The 18,209-nt window shown below is 42.2% G+C and overlaps 1 protein-coding gene across 2 annotated transcripts in view; it reads left to right on the forward strand.

Annotated features, from left to right (window-relative positions):
* Positions 1-18,147, forward strand: part of lpin2 (lipin 2) — a 28,621-nt gene extending 10,474 nt beyond the window's left edge. Inside the window, exons 3-19 of one of the 2 annotated variants that reach the window (XM_061839545.1) lie at positions 2,205-2,300; positions 2,796-3,232; positions 4,329-4,455; positions 4,553-4,850; positions 5,347-5,446; positions 5,513-5,700; positions 6,473-6,566; positions 6,643-6,712; positions 6,792-6,884; positions 6,962-7,044; positions 7,123-7,270; positions 7,699-7,847; positions 8,758-8,844; positions 10,012-10,164; positions 12,304-12,418; positions 12,914-13,017; positions 14,971-18,147. In XM_061839545.1, the coding sequence (XP_061695529.1) occupies positions 2,205-2,300; positions 2,796-3,232; positions 4,329-4,455; positions 4,553-4,850; positions 5,347-5,446; positions 5,513-5,700; positions 6,473-6,566; positions 6,643-6,712; positions 6,792-6,884; positions 6,962-7,044; positions 7,123-7,270; positions 7,699-7,847; positions 8,758-8,844; positions 10,012-10,164; positions 12,304-12,418; positions 12,914-13,017; positions 14,971-15,115 (2,487 nt within the window). In that variant the 3' untranslated portion in view covers positions 15,116-18,147. Of the gene's footprint in view, positions 1-2,204; positions 2,301-2,792; positions 3,233-4,328; positions 4,456-4,552; positions 4,851-5,346; positions 5,447-5,512; positions 5,701-6,472; positions 6,567-6,642; positions 6,713-6,791; positions 6,885-6,961; positions 7,045-7,122; positions 7,271-7,698; positions 7,848-8,757; positions 8,845-10,011; positions 10,165-12,303; positions 12,419-12,913; positions 13,018-14,970 lie in introns of both variants that reach the window. The other variant, XM_061839544.1, reaches the window with a different exon arrangement.
* The last annotated feature ends 62 nt before the right edge of the window (positions 18,148-18,209 follow it).

The following is an 18,209-nucleotide window of genomic DNA, read 5'->3' on the forward strand; positions in this document are numbered from 1 at the left end:
CAGAGGTTGGTACTTTCTCACCGGCTGCCTGGAATGCTGATGCACTCGGAATGAATGAATGGACCGTTTCCGTGGCAACAAGGACCACAACTTGAAAGCGTGGGAGGGAGAGGAGACTGCGGGGAAAGAAGCCGCCTGCGGCTGAGGGCTTTTATGCAACTGGCATGTTCAACTCATCTTTTCCCGCACCAAAATAAGTACATGGGTGATTTTAAAAAAAGGCACACACTTCATTACGCAGTAATAGATATTTTTACATTTTTTGGTCTTGAAGTATTGTACACAGTGTTCCTGACTATATTGAGCCCACTGCGGTAGAGCGGCCTCCAGCTGGTGGTCGCAGATGACTTTTTGTGCAATTGTCACATGCTTGGCCGGGTTAAAGAGTGAGTGCCCTTATTTATTTTGACTCAGTTAATTAAGCGTTAAAGTTGGCCATCATCCCTTGCCACGCGTAAATTCCCGTAAAGTGCTCAGATGGTGGGAAATCAAATCTTGTTACTGCCAGGCGAGCATAAGTTTCCCGTAATGAGTTAACAGGCCAGAACGTAGTAGTGTCCTGGTTAACGCATCTGCTCGTCGAGAGGCTCCGACATCAAATTCTGGCTTCTTTACACTTGACTAAAACGTGCAGTGGTGTGAAAAAGCCTCTGCGCCCTTCTAACATTAGCATAGTTTTCCCTCTTTGTGGAACATCGTTCAACACGTTTATGTCAGATGACAATCCAAATAAAAGTAAAATACAATTTTTAAATGATTTGGTTTATTAAGGGAAAAAAAATAAATGTTAAGTACTTGCCCCTAAATCTAATCAACTGGTTGGGCTCCCTTCAGCAGCAACTTAAATCAAGCATTTTCTATAACTGGCAACATGTCTTACACATCTTTGGAGATATTTTGGCCCAATCTTCCTTTAGTTACACCCCTTCTTAAGGTTTTCCCTTTCATCTTGTTAAACCCAAGAATACGGTCCCAAAATCTCTGAAATCATTTAGATGGTTTTTTTTGGTTTTATAGAGATCTTTGGTCAGGACTGGTTTTCGCCTTGGAATTCTGCCATGAAGTTTTTTTCCTTATTGCTGAGTCATGGACACTGAATTTCTCTGAGGCAAGGAGGGTCATTAGATGTTTTTTTTGGGTACCTTTGTGATCTCCTGGATGAGTCGCTGCTGTAATTCTGGGTTAATTTTTGTAGGCTTGCCATTGCTGGGAAGGTTTACGACTGTTCAGTGTTTTCTCCATTTGTGGTATTGGCTTTCACTGTGGTTCACTCGAGTCTTAAAACTTGAGAAATGGCTTTGTGACCCTTTCCAGACTAACAGATGTCAATTATTTTGCATCTGTTATTACATTTATTTGGATTGTGGCATATTGTGGGAATTTTCAAGATATTTTGGCTAACTTAATTTAGTCAGAGAGGTTCTATTTGGATGATTCCAGCTCTTGCAAAAATTAGATTAGATAGAGTTAATTCACAATTTATCGAGGTTGGGTAATTCCTTTTTCTACACAGGAATAGGTGTCTGTGAATGGTTTTCTTTCCTTGGTAAATAATTTAGAAACAGGCTTTTTTTTAATTTAAACATTGGTGTGGCTGTATACCAAGACATATTGGTATAAATATCACAATCCAACAACTCCAGTATTCATTGTATATACAGTATCTATCCTGCAATAACTCACTGAGCAATATTCAATTTCAGGTGCATTTTATGTGAATATCAGATCAATTTGTGTTTCTGTAATCTGTCCAATTATATCACTTTTAATTTTTGAATTTGGGTGTCTTTATTTTTATTTATTTATTTTTGTCTTCATAGTGAATGGTCTGCACCTTATTTTTTTTTGCACTTGTTGCAATGACAAATAATCTGGAATCTGAGTAACCATGCAAAAAAAATGAGGATTTGAGAAGAGTGAAAATCCTTTTTCACATTAATATATGTTAGGTTAATTGAAGACTCCAACTTGCTCATGTGAATGTATGTATAAATGGTTCTTTGGCCACATATGTGCCCTGCGTGTGGGTGGTGACCACCTTTTCCCAAAGTCAACGGGGATAGCCTCCAGCTCACCTGTGAAACTTAATGGGACAGGTCGTATAGAAAATGGATGTTTAAGGAGCTTTCATCCAATTGGATCCCAGAACTTTCTACTATGTTGCTCTACGGTCATTGATATGTGCTTGGGTTTTCTTCATCCAGATTGACATTGAAGTGAATGGAGAGCCGGTGGAGTTGCAAATGAAACTCGGTGACAATGGCGAGGCCTTTTTCGTTCAGGAAACGGAGCAGCTGAATGTAAGTATGGCACAATATGATTTATTCTTCAAAGTATATACAACACTGTGACCAGTTTCCGTTTTCCTCCAAGTGTGTGGCATCCTGTCTCAATAATAATAACAACAAGCCATTCAAAGTATGAGTCTACAAGATGTAGTTGCATGTTCATCATTCTTTGATGAGACGTTCACATAATATACTGGAGCATATAGATATGTATCTTAACAGTTGGCTTGCTGAATGTAATGAAGTGCCGCCTGTGTGAGTGAAAATATAAACCATGGTTTTACTGTTTTTATGGGCATCCACAATTTTTTTTTCTCCACGCTCTGGGCTTCTGCTCACAACCCCCTAGTTCTACCCCCGGTTGTCATGGCAGTGAGTTGTACATTGGCCCCCCAGTAGAAAGAGCTGTCAAAGACATCTCAAATAGCTCGGAACTGTTGTCAAATAAATAAGTAAACATTAATTCAAATCTCATTATAAGTTTGTGCCTTGTCGTTCGTACAGCAGATTGTCCCAGCTCACCTGGCCACATCCCCGATCCCAACAGAGACCCACCTTTTCTGGATCTCAGAGGTGGAGGGCCGGCCCACGAAAGACTTGGAAGATGACGACCCGGCCGACCAGGAAGACCCGCCCGCGCCCGCCACCGTCTCGACGAAAAAAAAGAAAAGACGGAGGAAGAAGCACAAAGGAGACCCCCGTAGAGAAGAGCTGACTCCCCCCATGCCAGTCACCACCACTGTTGCTGCTAACACCCCCGCTACGACGACCAGCGAGGATATCTTTGAGATGGACCTCAGCTCTGACGACGATGCCGCTGTGCAGCACGTGTCCAGATCTCCCTCAACGTCCACAGTACGAGACGTTGACCCCAGGCTTCCTGCGGCCAGACACAACTTGGATGGTTATGCACTGTCTGATGGCGACTGGACAGCAAACGACAGGTGGGTTAATTGCTTTTTACTAGGATTTTACATGTATAACGCCATAGTTTAGTTCAGGGGTCATCAACCTTTTTGAGGCTGAGGGCTACTTCGTGAGAACTGATTGTACGAAGGGCTACATGACTTGTTTTCAGCAAGCTTCAGTCATAGTTCATTATACATCCATAAAATGTTTTCGTTTACATTTTTTGTATGATGTGACAGTATTTTGAAATTTTAAATAACATAAGCAAGTCAGATTCAAAATTTAAAGCTGTGGTATTTTTAGAACATGCCTCACGGGCGCCTGAAATTGTCCTCCCGGGCTACCATGCGCCCGCTGGCACCGCGCTGGTGACCCCTGGTCTAGTTAATAGAAATGTACTCATGCTGCTGGATAAACTAGTTCATAACCTCAGAACTTTATTCGACAGCACCATTGTTCACCGAGTATCCCTTGTAGCAAGCTTTTTTTCTTATTAATATGCAATTTTCTTAATCTTAAAAGTTTGGGAATTTGAAAGCAGGATTTTTCCGACACAACTTTTTTTCATGAAAGTAAACTTTTTCCTAATCATAATTACAGTAAATATTTGAATGAAAAATACTTTTTAAGACCAACTTGTCGTTGCTGCTTTTGCATCAAATAGTACACTTCCATTTTCTAGACATCACTCTTGATTTGGTTAGCATTTCCATTGCAGATGACTTCCTGAACACCCTTAATAATGTGACATCATAGCATGTATTATCAAACTGCGCTTTTGTTTTTCAAATTTTATTGCAGATCTTGGGTGAGGGAAATAAAAACAAAATACATGAAATAGTATCTGCATTGTCTTACAGTCATGCAGCGAGTGGATGCTTGGCCACAGCGTTCACTCTGTATGTGGCCAATTAGTTTCACCTCCAACTCCCAATATACACACTACAATTCTGTTTTAACAAAGTAGCGATTCTCTTTATACCAATCAACGGGCAGAGGTGTGTGTAGCTCCAAGTGTTTGTACAAATAAAGAAGGCCTTAGTCAATAGCTGGCAAGTGTTTGATGAACTATAGCACGTACTACAAACACACTAGCATCAATGTATGTATTTTTTTTCTTTGTACATTTAGCCATGGCTTATCCCAGGCCTTTTCGCCAAAAAGTGACTCTGAACTGATGGTGAGACCCTCAGAGACGTTGCTGCGAGCCGAGTCGCACATGCAGTGGACTTGGGGAGAATTCCCGGAAACAACCAGGGTAAGAAAGCAACCATTTTTTTTAAATTATTATTTTGTGTGTGCATTTTTTCTGCTGAAAAATTGTTGTTTTATCGACTGTTCTATTAAAAATCTAGGTGACCAAAAAAGACAAGGCAGAGCTTCTTAAAACGGTGACCATCACCCCTTCCGAGAGCACCCATTTCCGTGTCATCCTGAGCTCCGAGGCCATGGAGGATGACGGCGAAAAAGACGACGGGGACCACCCGGCGTGCCCCATCGTCAAGCCCGAGCCGCGTACGCTCACGAGCACCTCCGCGACCACGTGTGAGAATCTCGCCTCTCTCACGGAGTCTGTAGAGGCGCTGCCTTACAGTGTGGTTACCTCCACCCCCGCCAACAGCCAGCAAAGCGACTCACCTTCTAAAAAGAAAGGTAGGTGTGATTTTAGTGTGTGCAACATTTATTTAGAAGTTTCTAAAGCAGTAATTTATCAATACGTTGGCAACGATCACCTTGCCTCACCTTAACTCTGTGATGGGAAATCATGGGAGAGCTGGAGGGGGTGTGGTGTTATGCTTATAAAATAGAAAAATGGACCACCCGAGCCATGTAGTTTAATGGGAATAGGATGCATGTATTTTTTTGCTTTTCACATGCATGTTCTGACTTTTTTGAACAATAGGGATTATTTTCACAGTATCTATAAAAGGCAAATAAATAACAGTCAGTGATGCAAGTTAATACTCGGGGAAAACATCGGGAAAAAAAAGTTTCAAAGGAGAAATTAAGCAAATCTTACACTGGGATAAAAGCAAAAGTGAAGGGGAAAAATCGATTAAAATAGAGATTTCTTTTGGAAAAAAAAATCAGAAATTTTATTTTGAGGCCATACCTCGTAACTGGTGACCAATTTGTTTGTTAAATGCAGGTGTTCCGAAGAGGAGTCATCATCAGGGTCCCGAAGACATCTACCTGGACGACCTAACTGCACTTGAGCCTGATGTAGCTGCCAGATACTTTCCCAAGAGGTTAGATGCTGAATGTTTTAAAAGAAGCAGCGTGATGCGATTTTACGCTGTGTTTTCCTGCTGCAGTGAAGCTGAGGCGGCCAGCAAGCACTGGATGGAAACAGAGATTCGCTCAGGTTCGCAGTCGCCGCAGTCTGTCGGCAGCGCCGCGGCCGACAGCGGCACCGAGTGTCTGTCGGATTCGGCCAGCGACCTACCGGACGTCACGCTGTCGCTGTGTGGAGGCCTCACCGAGAACGCGGAGATATCCAAAGGTAGTATAAGTGTACTATGGCTGAAACCGTCTCTTGTTATGGTAACAAGTCATTCTCACGTTGAGGACACCCTGCAGTAGTTTTTAATGATACTGTAATTTCCAGCCTATAAAACGTGACTTTTTTCACACACTTTCAACCCTGTGTTTAATGCGGTGATGCGGCTAATTTGTGCATTTTTTCTAACGGCCGCAAGGGGGCACTCGAGCGGAAAAGGTAGGAGTGAGACCAGTGGAATATATGTGTCGAGGAAGTGACTTTTGCCGTTATGTTTTTTTTTTTTTTTTAACCGGACCTGTTAGCGCCACACTAGTGGTTGCTGCTGTGTTACTGCCGCGTCTTAGTGATTTAGGTATTGTTTTTTTTTTTTTTTTTTTTTAACTGTCCCTGTTCGTGGCACCTTGTTGCTATGTTAAGCTAAGCTAAGGTATTAAAACTTTTTTCTGTTTACAGTCTTTGTTTCTCATATTTCAATGTGGGCACTTGCACGGGTGTGGATTATGTATGTACCAAATGGTATTTCCTTTACAAATGTACTGGGTGAGGCTTATAATCACGTGCGGCTCTTTTGGCCGGAAATTACGGTAATTACAATTTTAAACAGTAATAGTACTCTAGTCATTTAAAATTTCATCACTATTCATTAATAGTTTCTTCCCTTGCCACAGGCAGGTTTGTATCAATTGGGAAGTGTTTTAGTCTGAAACAATGACAACTGACTTCCTTCACATCTGACAGCCTTTTAGAACTTATGCAACTGTTCTCTTTCCAGAAAAGTTCATGGAGCACATCATCACCTATCACGAATTTGCTGAAAATCCTGCAATTATAGATAACCCCAACCTTGTTGTAAAGATAGGAAATAGGTAAGCCTTGTTTATTTTTCACACTGAAATGAAAACAACTTCAGTAAATAACTTTCTCAACTCATGGTGTTCATAGATACTACAACTGGACTCTTGCTGCACCTTTAATTCTAAGTCTACAAGCATTTCAGAAGAATTTACCAAAGGTGAATTTGACTATTTCTATGCTCACATGCTTAACTATTGCCAGAGATGTGCATTTGAACACTGCCGTGTATGATTCAGGCTACAGAGGAGGCCTGGGTAAAGGAGAAAATGCCAAAGAAGTCGGGCCGCTGGTGGTTCTGGCGAAAACGGGCGGACAGTGCAATCAAGCAGGTTTATGTGCTGTTTGGCAACATTTTCGAATAGTGTGAAAATCATGCCGCTATAGTTCTATGTTCATATCAACGCAGTCTGAGACTAAACTTGAAACCAAGGAGGAGTCTCACTTGGGGGAGGAAGGACCTGCCATGACCCAGGAGAATCTCACCTTATTGTAAGACCCAGTCTATCGTGCCAAATTATACATTGTCTGCATATTTATTCATAAATTTAATTAAAGATACCTTTAAAGGACTAAAAGCAACGACTCATCCAGTGACGAAGAGGTCAAGGAGGTGAGCGCCGCATCATGTCAGGAGAGACACCAGCTGAGCGACGGTCAACAGCACGCAGGCGCGCACACCTACAGAAAGTCGCTACGTCTCTCCTCTGATCAGATCGTGAGTGGACTTAAAAATGTTATTGATTGTACACTTATTGACTAACTTGACGTGAAAGAGGGAAACTAAAACAATATATAAGTGCCTGTTTTTAGATCATTTGTCTTATTGGCGCTCCATCTGCTGGTTGGAATTGGTACTTGCTCCCATTCAATGTGAAAAGGATACAGTGCTGATAGGTAGATTGATAGATTATTTTAAGATTGATAGGTTTGTTGGTTGATACATGAGATACATAAGTAGATTAATAGATAGATTAGTAGATAGCTTGATATACATTTATTCATAAGTAAAATAATACATTGTAAGAGCAGATAGGTCAGTTGATTGTTCAAGAAAGCAGGCAATGATGAATTTAGATGGATCTTAACAAACCTTGATTTGGAACTCTTTCTTTAAACATTATTTGGGGTGTGTGTGTCCTGCAGGCCAGTCTAAAACTGAAGGAGGGTCCCAATGATGTGACGTTCAGCATCACCACGCAGTACCAGGGTACATGCCGTTGTGAGGGCACAATTTACCTCTGGAACTGGGATGATAAAGTCATCATCTCCGACATCGACGGGACCATCACCAAGTAGGGCCCACATCAAGTTGTCGACATGCTCTCCTCACTGAGTGTCATTCGATGTGCATTTGATTGTAGATTCTCAAATCACACTGACCAACAAAGTTTTGTAGTGCCAGTAGATGCCACCAGGGGGTGCCAAACCATCAATCTATTCATTTTCTGTACAGTTTATTCTCATTTGGGAATATTTTTCTATTTGACAAGGTTATGGTGTGAATAAATTACACTCCTACCCTCCATTCAACATTGTTGCTCGACACAAAGATTTCATCATAACTATAGTTTAATGTTCGACGTGGCTTTGGCCTGAGCTCAGAAACAGGAAATAAGAGAGGCTTGGTCCGCTTAATCCCAACTGTATGTTCTCTGTAAGCATCCATTTAACTCAGATTGAAATACACTGTCAAGAGCCCATATTAAAAAAAAAAAAAAAAAAAGACTCTTTCACGCCAGTTATCTTTTCTATGAAGGCAATTAAGCACCAAGATGTTTTGAGGCATTTTCCCCAACTAAAATATACGCCGTAGATGTTTACACCCCTCAAAATAGCACTGGCTGTCACATTCTAATGTGGTTTCTATTTACGCCTTCACTTTTTAATTAGCTTACAGCTCACCTCCCGACACACCACTGATGTCGGCTTCCTTTCCCCAAACCCCGCTCGACGAGGGCGCATAGGTGGCCCGCACATCAAAAGAGCCAGATTGACTGCAGCTTATTATCCGGCATGACCCCCGCAGGAGTCCCGTGACATGCGGCTTCCTTTAGAGTGGCCCTCGCGAGCCTCCATAATGAGCTCATTTACATTTGAGACACACCAGCCCTTTCCCAGGAGCAGATAATCTGACTTTATACGAGAATGCTACGTTCCGTTCTCTCGGGACGGGTCGCTTCACTTTGTTGCTGTCACCCGCAGGTCCGACGTGTTTGGACAGATCCTGCCGCAGCTTGGGAAGGACTGGACGCACCAGGGCATCGCCAAGCTGTACCACTCAGTAGCTGAGTAAGTGCACAATGATCAATGGCAACAGGGGAAGGAGCATGTGTGTTTGTTTCACAGTTGTAATGCTGCAGATTTGCTTTTATAGTGGCCCAAAATCTATAGACATAATATTTTTTGTATTTTTTAACATGTTAAGAGACTTCCCAGATGTCCAAATAAATTGTTTATGACATTTTGTTGAAATGGATAAAAGGAGAAACAATTACAGGAGGCTTAATACCTATTTCTCACAATGTAGTTTAAATCATCCGTTTTGGGGGTTTGGTTCTGTCTCTAACAGAGACGGACCACGGCTTTTGTTACCATGACGACTGTAGAGCGTTGGGGGTGAAGCGACCAGCTTGTGGCGTTTTTAGCAACCTTCTAGAGACTTGGACCCTGACTCCAAAGAGATGTTCATCTCTGTGTTGAGACTGCATACGAATGGTGTGTGTGCACAGCCCCCGTTGGTTAATTAAACAATGGAGATGGCTAATTAATTGGGATGGAAAAGAAATTGAAAGATTCATGGACCAGTTGGTATGATTCACCTTTCTGGTGATTTAAACGTGTTGAAACATATCCAGTGTAGGTCGAGATAAACTCAACAAGTACAGACTGTAAATATACAGGATGGGCCAAAGGTGGATGTTTTTTTTTTTCCCCCAGATATCTTTTCCTTCCTTCAGTCAATTTTTTATTCTTTCACCCTTCTATCCATCCTTTGCTGAATCCTACTTTTCTGCCCTTGTGTCCTTTCTTATTCCTAGACCTTAATCTTTCCTTCCTTTCCCTCAGACCCAATCTCTTCCTGGCATCTTTTGGTTCCCGAGCTCCTTCTTTACTTCCTTTTCTATCTCCTTCCTTCCCACATACCCGTTTGATATTCTTCCCTCGCTTAAATATTTTCCCAGTAAATGCAGACCACACAGGAATACAGAACTGAGACTCAGACCCTGAACCTCAGAAACGTGATCGAGACTACTTTTTGTACCTTGCTGCCACTTGATCCCTGAATCTTAATGTTCTGATGCAGTCAGTCTTTAATTACATTTTTTTTTTAAATCCCACCGGTCAATAACAGATGAACTACAGGGCGCAAAATGCATGCTGCAAACTGATGCAGCCGATCTAATTAAAGTTCCGTTCTGATTAAGTTGCCACTTTCTTTTTCCTCCCCGTCGGCAGGAACGGCTACAAGTTCCTGTACTGCTCGGCCCGCGCCATCGGCATGGCGGACATGACGAGGGGCTACCTGCAGTGGGTCAACGACGGCGGGACCATCCTGCCCCGCGGGCCGCTCATGCTGTCCCCTAGCAGCCTTTTCTCAGCCTTCCACAGGTAAAGCAAACTGTCACACAGTCACTCACGTATCCTTCTTGTCTCATCTGTCAATTCTTAGGGTGGCCATGTCGTGTCCTCCAGTTTGTTTACCTGTACATATAAACTCATCCCCCAAGTCGATACCTCCCTTTTTTCCATCAAGATGAAAAAGCGATGTCTAACAAACTATTTCATTGTGACAATTAGTGTTTGATTGAGCATTTTAGTTTCGAACCAAAGCTATCTCTGAGATGTATTTCAAAGTGGATTCTTACCGCTGAGTTAAAAATCATTTGGAGGGGACGGCATTGTGTGATGGCGACACAATGTTATGGGTGTCCATGTCTGTCTTGTGTTCTGGAAACTGCTGTTAAATTAAATATAATATAACATCTAGCTTTGTTGATTATAGTAAAGCCTGGTTTTTAATTACCTCTGGATGCCTACAAAGTACTTGTTCTGTTAGACAACGCTATGGCCTGACTAAAAGTAGCTCCTCCCCTCATTTCACCAATAGGTGCTTGGAGACCAAGATACCGACAGATGGCACCAAAGCAATATTTTTAAATAAAACATGGCTTTCACTTGTGCACAAAAACAAGAATTTTATTTTTGCGGTTAAAGCAGAATATTATATAGTTTTTATCCCTAGTTGAAATTAATTAAAATCCATCCATCCATTTTCTTAGCTGCTGATCCTCACAAGGATCGTGGGAGTGCCCATCGCAGCTGTCAACAGGCAGGAGGCGGGGTAGGCCCTGAACTGGTTGACAGCCAATCACAGGGCACATGAAGGCAGACAATAGTCGCGTTCACTCACACGTAGGGGCAATTTAGAGTGTCCAGTTAATGTCGCATGTTTTTGCGATGTGGGAGGAAACCGACACAGGCACGGGGAAAACATGAAAAACTCCACACAGGCAGGGCCGGGATTGAAGTCAGGTCCTCGGAACTGTGAGGCCAACGCTTTCCAGCTCTGCCACCCTCCTTCTTCTTTTCCTTTCGCCTTGTCCCGTTAGGGGTCGCCACAGTGCGTCATCTTAGATGAACGCATATTTGTTTGGCACAGTTTTACGCCACCCTGAATTAAAATAATATATTTTCAAATGTATAAAATCCTTTTTGTATCTGTATAGAAATATTCATACAACATTTGTAAGACCATTTAGGCGTCAAGTAAGGCTGAAGTGACACAATTCAGATTTCGTTCTGCACCCAAGTGGCATATTTGGGACATGTGACTCAGGATATTTTCAGATAAGAATCAGGCTGCTGTTAAATGGGTATAAAAATCCCAATATTTTGTGAGCGCCACATAAACCCACAGATTGGATTTACACAAAACAAACAAATAGGTTAAACAAGCACCCGCTGTAAATATAAACTACATTGGAAGCGCTCATAGACCATTAAATATGATGCGCTATAAAAACGCTTCATTAGGAGCGTCCTTCATTAACCAGATGGAATAATCTCGCGCGGCTGCCAGTGTGGAGGTTACCCTCCTATAACTCATTGAAGTGAAGAGTCAGCCTGAGCCAACCAAAGGCGATAGCGTTCAATATTTGTGTGTCGTGTCTGGCGTTGGTGTTTGTGGAGTCACGTGCAGTTTGGGCATCTGTGCAAGTGGGTTGTTTCGTGTGTTCAGTCAGCGTAAACACAACCATTTCAGACACGTGTCACTTGAAATGTACTTGGAAACAGACCGTCCTCCAAAAAAATCTTGGACCTGTGATGTGAGTCCAGTCTCTCTCGCACGCCTCATCATGGGGCTTTTGCGGATGTGGACTGGAACCAATAAGATTTGGTTGACTGCTGTTTGATTTTACACACAGGAGGCGCCAAAGCCCTCCGGCATCCTCTGTTGACATTTGTCCTAAATGTACGACATGTTGCTCTCAACGCAGTACTGCATTATCGCGCATTTCCACTTTAATTACGACGGACGGGAGTGGGCGTTGTCCGCCGTGTTTCCTTCTGCTTTGTCGTCGTCGTCGTCTCCGCTCGTAACCACAGCAACGTCCAAGGTCTCGCCAACTTCATCTGTCATAATAGCCTTTCATTTAGTTTGCCCCGGGCACTGGGAAAATCTCGCTCCGCGTCATTCCTCTCCCAACAGAAGTTAAGCTATAATCATCCCGTCTTGCGTTTCTTCAGGGAGGTCATCGAGAAGAAACCAGAGATCTTTAAGATCGAATGCCTGACCGACATCAAGAACCTGTTTCAGCACAACAAGCAGCCGTTCCACGCCGCCTTCGGCAACCGGGCCAACGTGAGTTTGCGTCGAACACGCGGACACAAACGCGAGACGTCGGGTGATCTAATGCAGAGGACATCTCCAGCCGCACCAACACAAGCAGACGAGTGTCTTTCTTCCAAGAAAAAGTGACACGCTCGCTTAGCATCCAGTCTTGACGTGTCCTCGTGACTCACTCTTGATGGCGTATAATCTGGAAACTTGTTGCTAATATTATGATGACAATTATATAATCAAGATCCTTCTAAATATGTTTACACTCCTTACTGTGTGTTCATGAACTCCCTCTTAACTTCTGTTCTGGGCATACTCACACACCAATCTTGATTTCAATAACTGATATAGTGAATTAGAATAAGCTTCATTGCCCAACTATGTAACATCATAAATAATTTTTCTCTGGTTGTAGTTTCCGCCCTTGTACCACATACATGTTGATTACGAAGAACATTTCTGCAATTATATCCACTTGATTGTGCAATCTGAAATTTTTGCATATTTTCTGTGCAGGACGTGTTTGCCTACAAGGAGGTGGGTGTTCCCGTTTGCCGGATCTTCACCGTCAACCCCAAGGGGGAGCTGATCCAGGAACAGACGAAGGGAAACAAGTCCTCGTACGTGCACCCGCCAGTCAGCCTTCTAAACTAATAATGGTGGACATTTCAGTTGGCACCGAAAGAACAGTGTCGCTTTATCCAAAACTGCTATAAAAATATTATACAAGAGTCCCTCATTCGTGATCGGTGAAAGTCTGTGATGTAGAGAAAACCTTTTTTTTTTCTTTATAGATCTTTATAAATCTTCATAAATACTTTAAACATCCAAACTTGACAAAATAGTTTCCATATAGGGCTACATTTCAAAGATGTCCATGTCCATTTTTCAAGCTGCTCATCCTCACAAGGGTCGTGGGAGTGCTGGAGCCTATCCCAGCTAATTGAATGCAATTTTTTTTTTTGAGACCATAAAATGTATACATAATAAGAATTCAAAAAACAATTATTTAAACCTTCAAGTACTTATTCCACATGATGTGATCACAAATTATTTATATTTATTTCAGTACACTTTTGTTAATGGATTTAATCATTGCGACACCAAGAGAATTATGTTTCAGAGAAATGTCTGCGCTATAGAGCTCGTGCACGAGACGTCACCATTTTCACGGCGCTGTATTGCCAGTCAAAAAAAGCTGCTTGACAGTGTGGGGGACATTGAACCGGAGCAGACTATTCACAATGCCAGAGACTTGTTGTGCTGTTGGTTGTTACAACAAACGCAGACAGATATTCAAAGAGGTCATTCTATGGAATACATGCTGAAAAGACGAGAAAATATCGATGGATTTCGCCAATTAAACATAATGGATGGTGCCCAACCAAAATACGCATACGACTGCGTAACGATCGCTTCATTTCAGGTAGGAATTATTCTTCTAAATCTCAAATTCCCAAAAAGTATTTAAAATGCCAGGTTGGGTCATTTGAGACCAATGCGTTTAAAAAAAAAAAAAAAAAAAAAAGAGACAGGGAGTCATCTCCAACGTAAGCGGAAGTGTGTTGAGGCCATACGTTAATCTTCGGTAAACCTCTCCCCAACAGATGTTTCTTTTTTAAATGAATTGTTCTCAAATGAGTCCAATGCGCATTTAAAAAAAAAGAAAATAAACCATCGGTCACACAGAGGTTTACCGAAGTTCAACGTGTGGCCGCAAAGCGCTTCCGTGTACGAAGAGCCGACTCGCTGTCTTTTTTTTTTTTTTTCCCAATCATGGTTAATGAATGTGAGTTTGTCATTCATTTAAACATTGGTATTTGTATGGATTTATTCTTGATTGAGAACAGATCCAGCAACAAAGTATCTGTATGCGTCCAGACTTTTCTATGCTTTCAAACTCTTCCGTGTAAATCTGGACGATTTACTCAGCAGATCCATGTGTAGATCCAGGTGTCCAAGACAAACGCAAGCGGGTTAACAGTCCAATTTCTTATCGACTTCGGCATTAAATACGGGTCCTCTATGCTAAGCGTCTCTCATTTTTCCACGTGCCTTCGTTTATTGTCACCTTCTAAATGTTTAACGGTATCGGACAAAACTCTGGGCGTCGTGCTATAAGACATATTTTCTCCAAGCGACTTAGGATTGAACAATGCTTTGTCTGAGCGGCATTTCCGACCAGTGACATGATTTGATGACGTATGTGCATGAGCTCTATTGTGGGACCTTGATAGTGAAAGTGTCTTTGGAGCTTCACTATCTCGGTGATCTCGAAACTCGATGTATGGCTGGTTGTTACGCAAATTAGCCCCTTACCCGTACAGACGGGTGGATGTGCGTAGTGACTCGCTCACAGGCGCATTTTCATAAATCGACGGATGACAAAATTTTCAGTTGAACGCTGTGCACGGACAAATCGACGCTCATCGCTCATTGTGCTCAAACTCACACCGCATGAATGTTGTTGTTTGCTCTGCGGCCGTGTGTATCCATTCGAGAAACACGTTTTTGTATGCAAGTCAACTTCCCACAATACGTCCCCTTTTAAGAGCCATTTGTCCTTTGTCCAGTTACGGCAGGCTGAGCGAGCTGGTGGAGCACGTGTTTCCGCTGCTGAGCAAGGAGCAGAACGAGGCCTTCGCCATGCCCGAGTTCAGCTCCTTCTGCTTCTGGAGGCAGCCCATTCCCGCCGTGGATCCCGCGGACCTGCTCTGAAATTCGCTCAGGTACTCGCACGCTCTCATAACGGAGAGGGCCAAGATGGACGTGCGTCGCACTTAACAGGATGGCCAGGGGGATCGCAAGACTTGCTCTTTTTTTTTTTTTTTTTTTCCTGGCACAATAAACTCAAAAGAAGAGATCCATCAAAGTCTTGCTTTTGCCAAACAAAACGCCGCCTTACGGACGCACTTCCGGGACCTGCCAATGGCCGCCGCGTTGCGGTATCGTGACGACGAGTCACGCTCAGTATTCAAGGTCATGTCTCCACTCTCGACACAGAGCAGCTACTCCTTTATATCGAATCGGATCACTTAAAGGACCACTGAAGCATATATCGCTCTATTTATGATGATAAACAACCACCTCCGCTGAGACAGCGTTATTATTTATGATGATTAGAAGTGATATGTTTAAGTTATTACTGATCGTGACTCTTTTCGCTTTGTTATTTGGGGGCACGTTGTTGGATAACATTAGCACTAAATGCTAACCGGAAGGCTTTTTGGGTTGCTTTTCGTTTGAAGTCAATAGTACACGTTTTATAAGGTATATCACGTACATTCCTCAACGTATATACATTACTGTTCAAAGGTTTGCGCTCATTTGATTAATTTAAAAAAAAAAAAAAACAGCTTACACTTAAGTTTCTTTGTGTCTTACTGAAGATTTCGTGACATGGCATAAACTGATACATTTTGCTCAATTTTTTTTTTCCCCGGAGATGTGCATAGAAATCCAGTCCAGGCTATTAATGTGATTTTAAAAAGTCTTTTCTTCATAAAAAGACATTTATTACATCCAACAATTTGTTTTTTTCATGGAAGATCAGAAATAATCTGTGACTACAAACTTTTGAAGGGTTCATGTATGTTTTGAATCTGTACAAAGAAGCTTCCATTTGAAGGATTTTGACAAAATCTAAAGGACGTGTCACACACAAAAAAACCTTCAGTTGAGAATTTTAGTTTCGCTTCTTTTCCATAACGGCGTGGCTAACTTGACGTTTAATAGAAAAATGCAGTGTACTGGGGATATTTATAAGATCAAATGCAACGCTAGCTAGAATCAAGGCTAACTCACTGAGCCCCGGGTGGGTGACTTATGAGAGCCAAAAAAAAAAAAAAAAAAAAAAACGAACCTCAGAGGAAGTCTTGTGGAAAGGATAGAAAAAAAATGTTCATCATATATATATGAGCAAATGTATCGTTAGCCTAATTGCATACTTGCACAAGTCATTATTCGAATGTTGTCAAAAACAAAAGAAAAAAAGACAAATCTGCAACCAGAAAATCCCGAATGGTTAACAATCGTACATCAAGAAAAAAAAAATGTCAGCAGCCACATTGGTATTGATTATTGATATTGCAACAATAAGTTAAAAAGGACAAAGACAATTTTGCTACTAGGCTAACGATTCATTTGCACGTCTGTTTTCCTACGATGTAAGTATATTTGAATTTGCCTTTTTAAGTTGTATTGTGTTCAGCCACATAGATACACACACACGCGCGCCGTTGTGTAATGTGCTGAGATGATGGTAGACTGACAACCCGACTGGTGAGTAGAACCACTTGTCGTCGTCCCCCCCCCCTCCCTCCCCCTCCCCGAAGCGAACAGCCTGCGAAATGGCGGCATCAGAGCCCTTATTAGAACCTCAATATGTATGTTTCATACGGTGACACTGTGAAAAAAATTCAACGTCAACAGCCCCTCTCGCACCGTAACGCTAGCACCGACATTTTTTTTTTTTTTTTTTTTTTTTGCCCGTGCCTCGCAAATTGAAACTGAAGCACCGAAAGTGAGACGTCGACCTTCGCGCAGCTGTTACAGCCTCCCGCGTCGAGATGATGAGATGCGCGTCAGCGTACAGGATAGGGGAGGGACTGTTACTTACGACGTAAAAGGAATTTTTCAACTTCACTCTTCGGTTTGGGTGCCATATTCTGATGACCCGTAGGAAGACTGCGAATTTGTAGCCCTTCGTCCCACACGGGGGGGGGGGGGGGGGAAGTCCAGTACTTGTAAAACTGTGGTCGGAGACTCAACTTCCCATACACGAATCATTCCTTCAATCTCAAAATATCAAGGAAATCCCTGCTAGGATGACATAAAATCCTTGTAAAGCAACGATTGCTTTCGACACACAGTGGTATGTTAAGTGAGTCTTGGGTGCTAAACTTCACCCATAACGTTCCTCTATCATGATATTACGTCATAACAGGCAAATTGGCGGGTTGGCTTCCTCATTCTGCACCGAAATTAAATACTTGAACGGCGGCGACAATTGCTTTCGACGCGTTTTGCGAGGGAGCGTTATGTGTTAAACTTCATAAATCTCACATCTGCGATCGCTGCGATGTTACCTCCATAGAGTGGAAAAAGCCACGTGATATAAAAACAGATAATTTTTTTTTCTTTGCTTAGGTTTGTTGGTTTCCGCGAGTTAGCACGTGAACGAGGACTGAAAATGAATACATAAATAAGAAAAGCGGGACTTTTAAGCACAAGCAACGTTCACGGCTGCGTGGTCGGCGTCGGCCATTGTTATTCCATCCGTGGTTGAGTCAGGCGCATCCTCTGGTTAGCGATAAACATAAATAAATCCATTCTTTCTATGAAAGCAAAGCTTCTTGTGTGGACAGCGCACACGTCACTCTCAGAATCGTCCCGCCCACCTCACACACACACACACACACACACACCTTTGTTATATTGTATATCAAACAAAAAGATTCACTTTACGGGATGGGCGGGTGACTGCGTCGCCTTGGATTTATTGTTCCCGTTCTTGTCATTTTTTTTCTTTTTCAAAAAGTGAATGACGCTTGCTTCCGTGTGTGTCCCACGCACACAGAAACGCCGCCGCGTTCGTTTATCGATTCAAGTGTATTCAAAAGAACAAATTGTAAAGAAGAAATACATATTTAAAAAGAAGGGAAAAAAAGACGGAAAATAGGCTTAATGAAGCTTATGATTGTTGCTGTTATGGTATAATTTGTATTCAATAAAGTTTCTAAATGAATGTATTTTGTCTTGTCGAGCGTCAAATCACTGCACTTCACGTGTCGTTTTTTCCTTACGTGTGCAA

This window comes from Syngnathoides biaculeatus, chromosome 13 (assembly GCF_019802595.1).
Source record: "Syngnathoides biaculeatus isolate LvHL_M chromosome 13, ASM1980259v1, whole genome shotgun sequence".
NCBI classification, from domain to species: domain Eukaryota; kingdom Metazoa; phylum Chordata; class Actinopteri; order Syngnathiformes; family Syngnathidae; genus Syngnathoides; species Syngnathoides biaculeatus.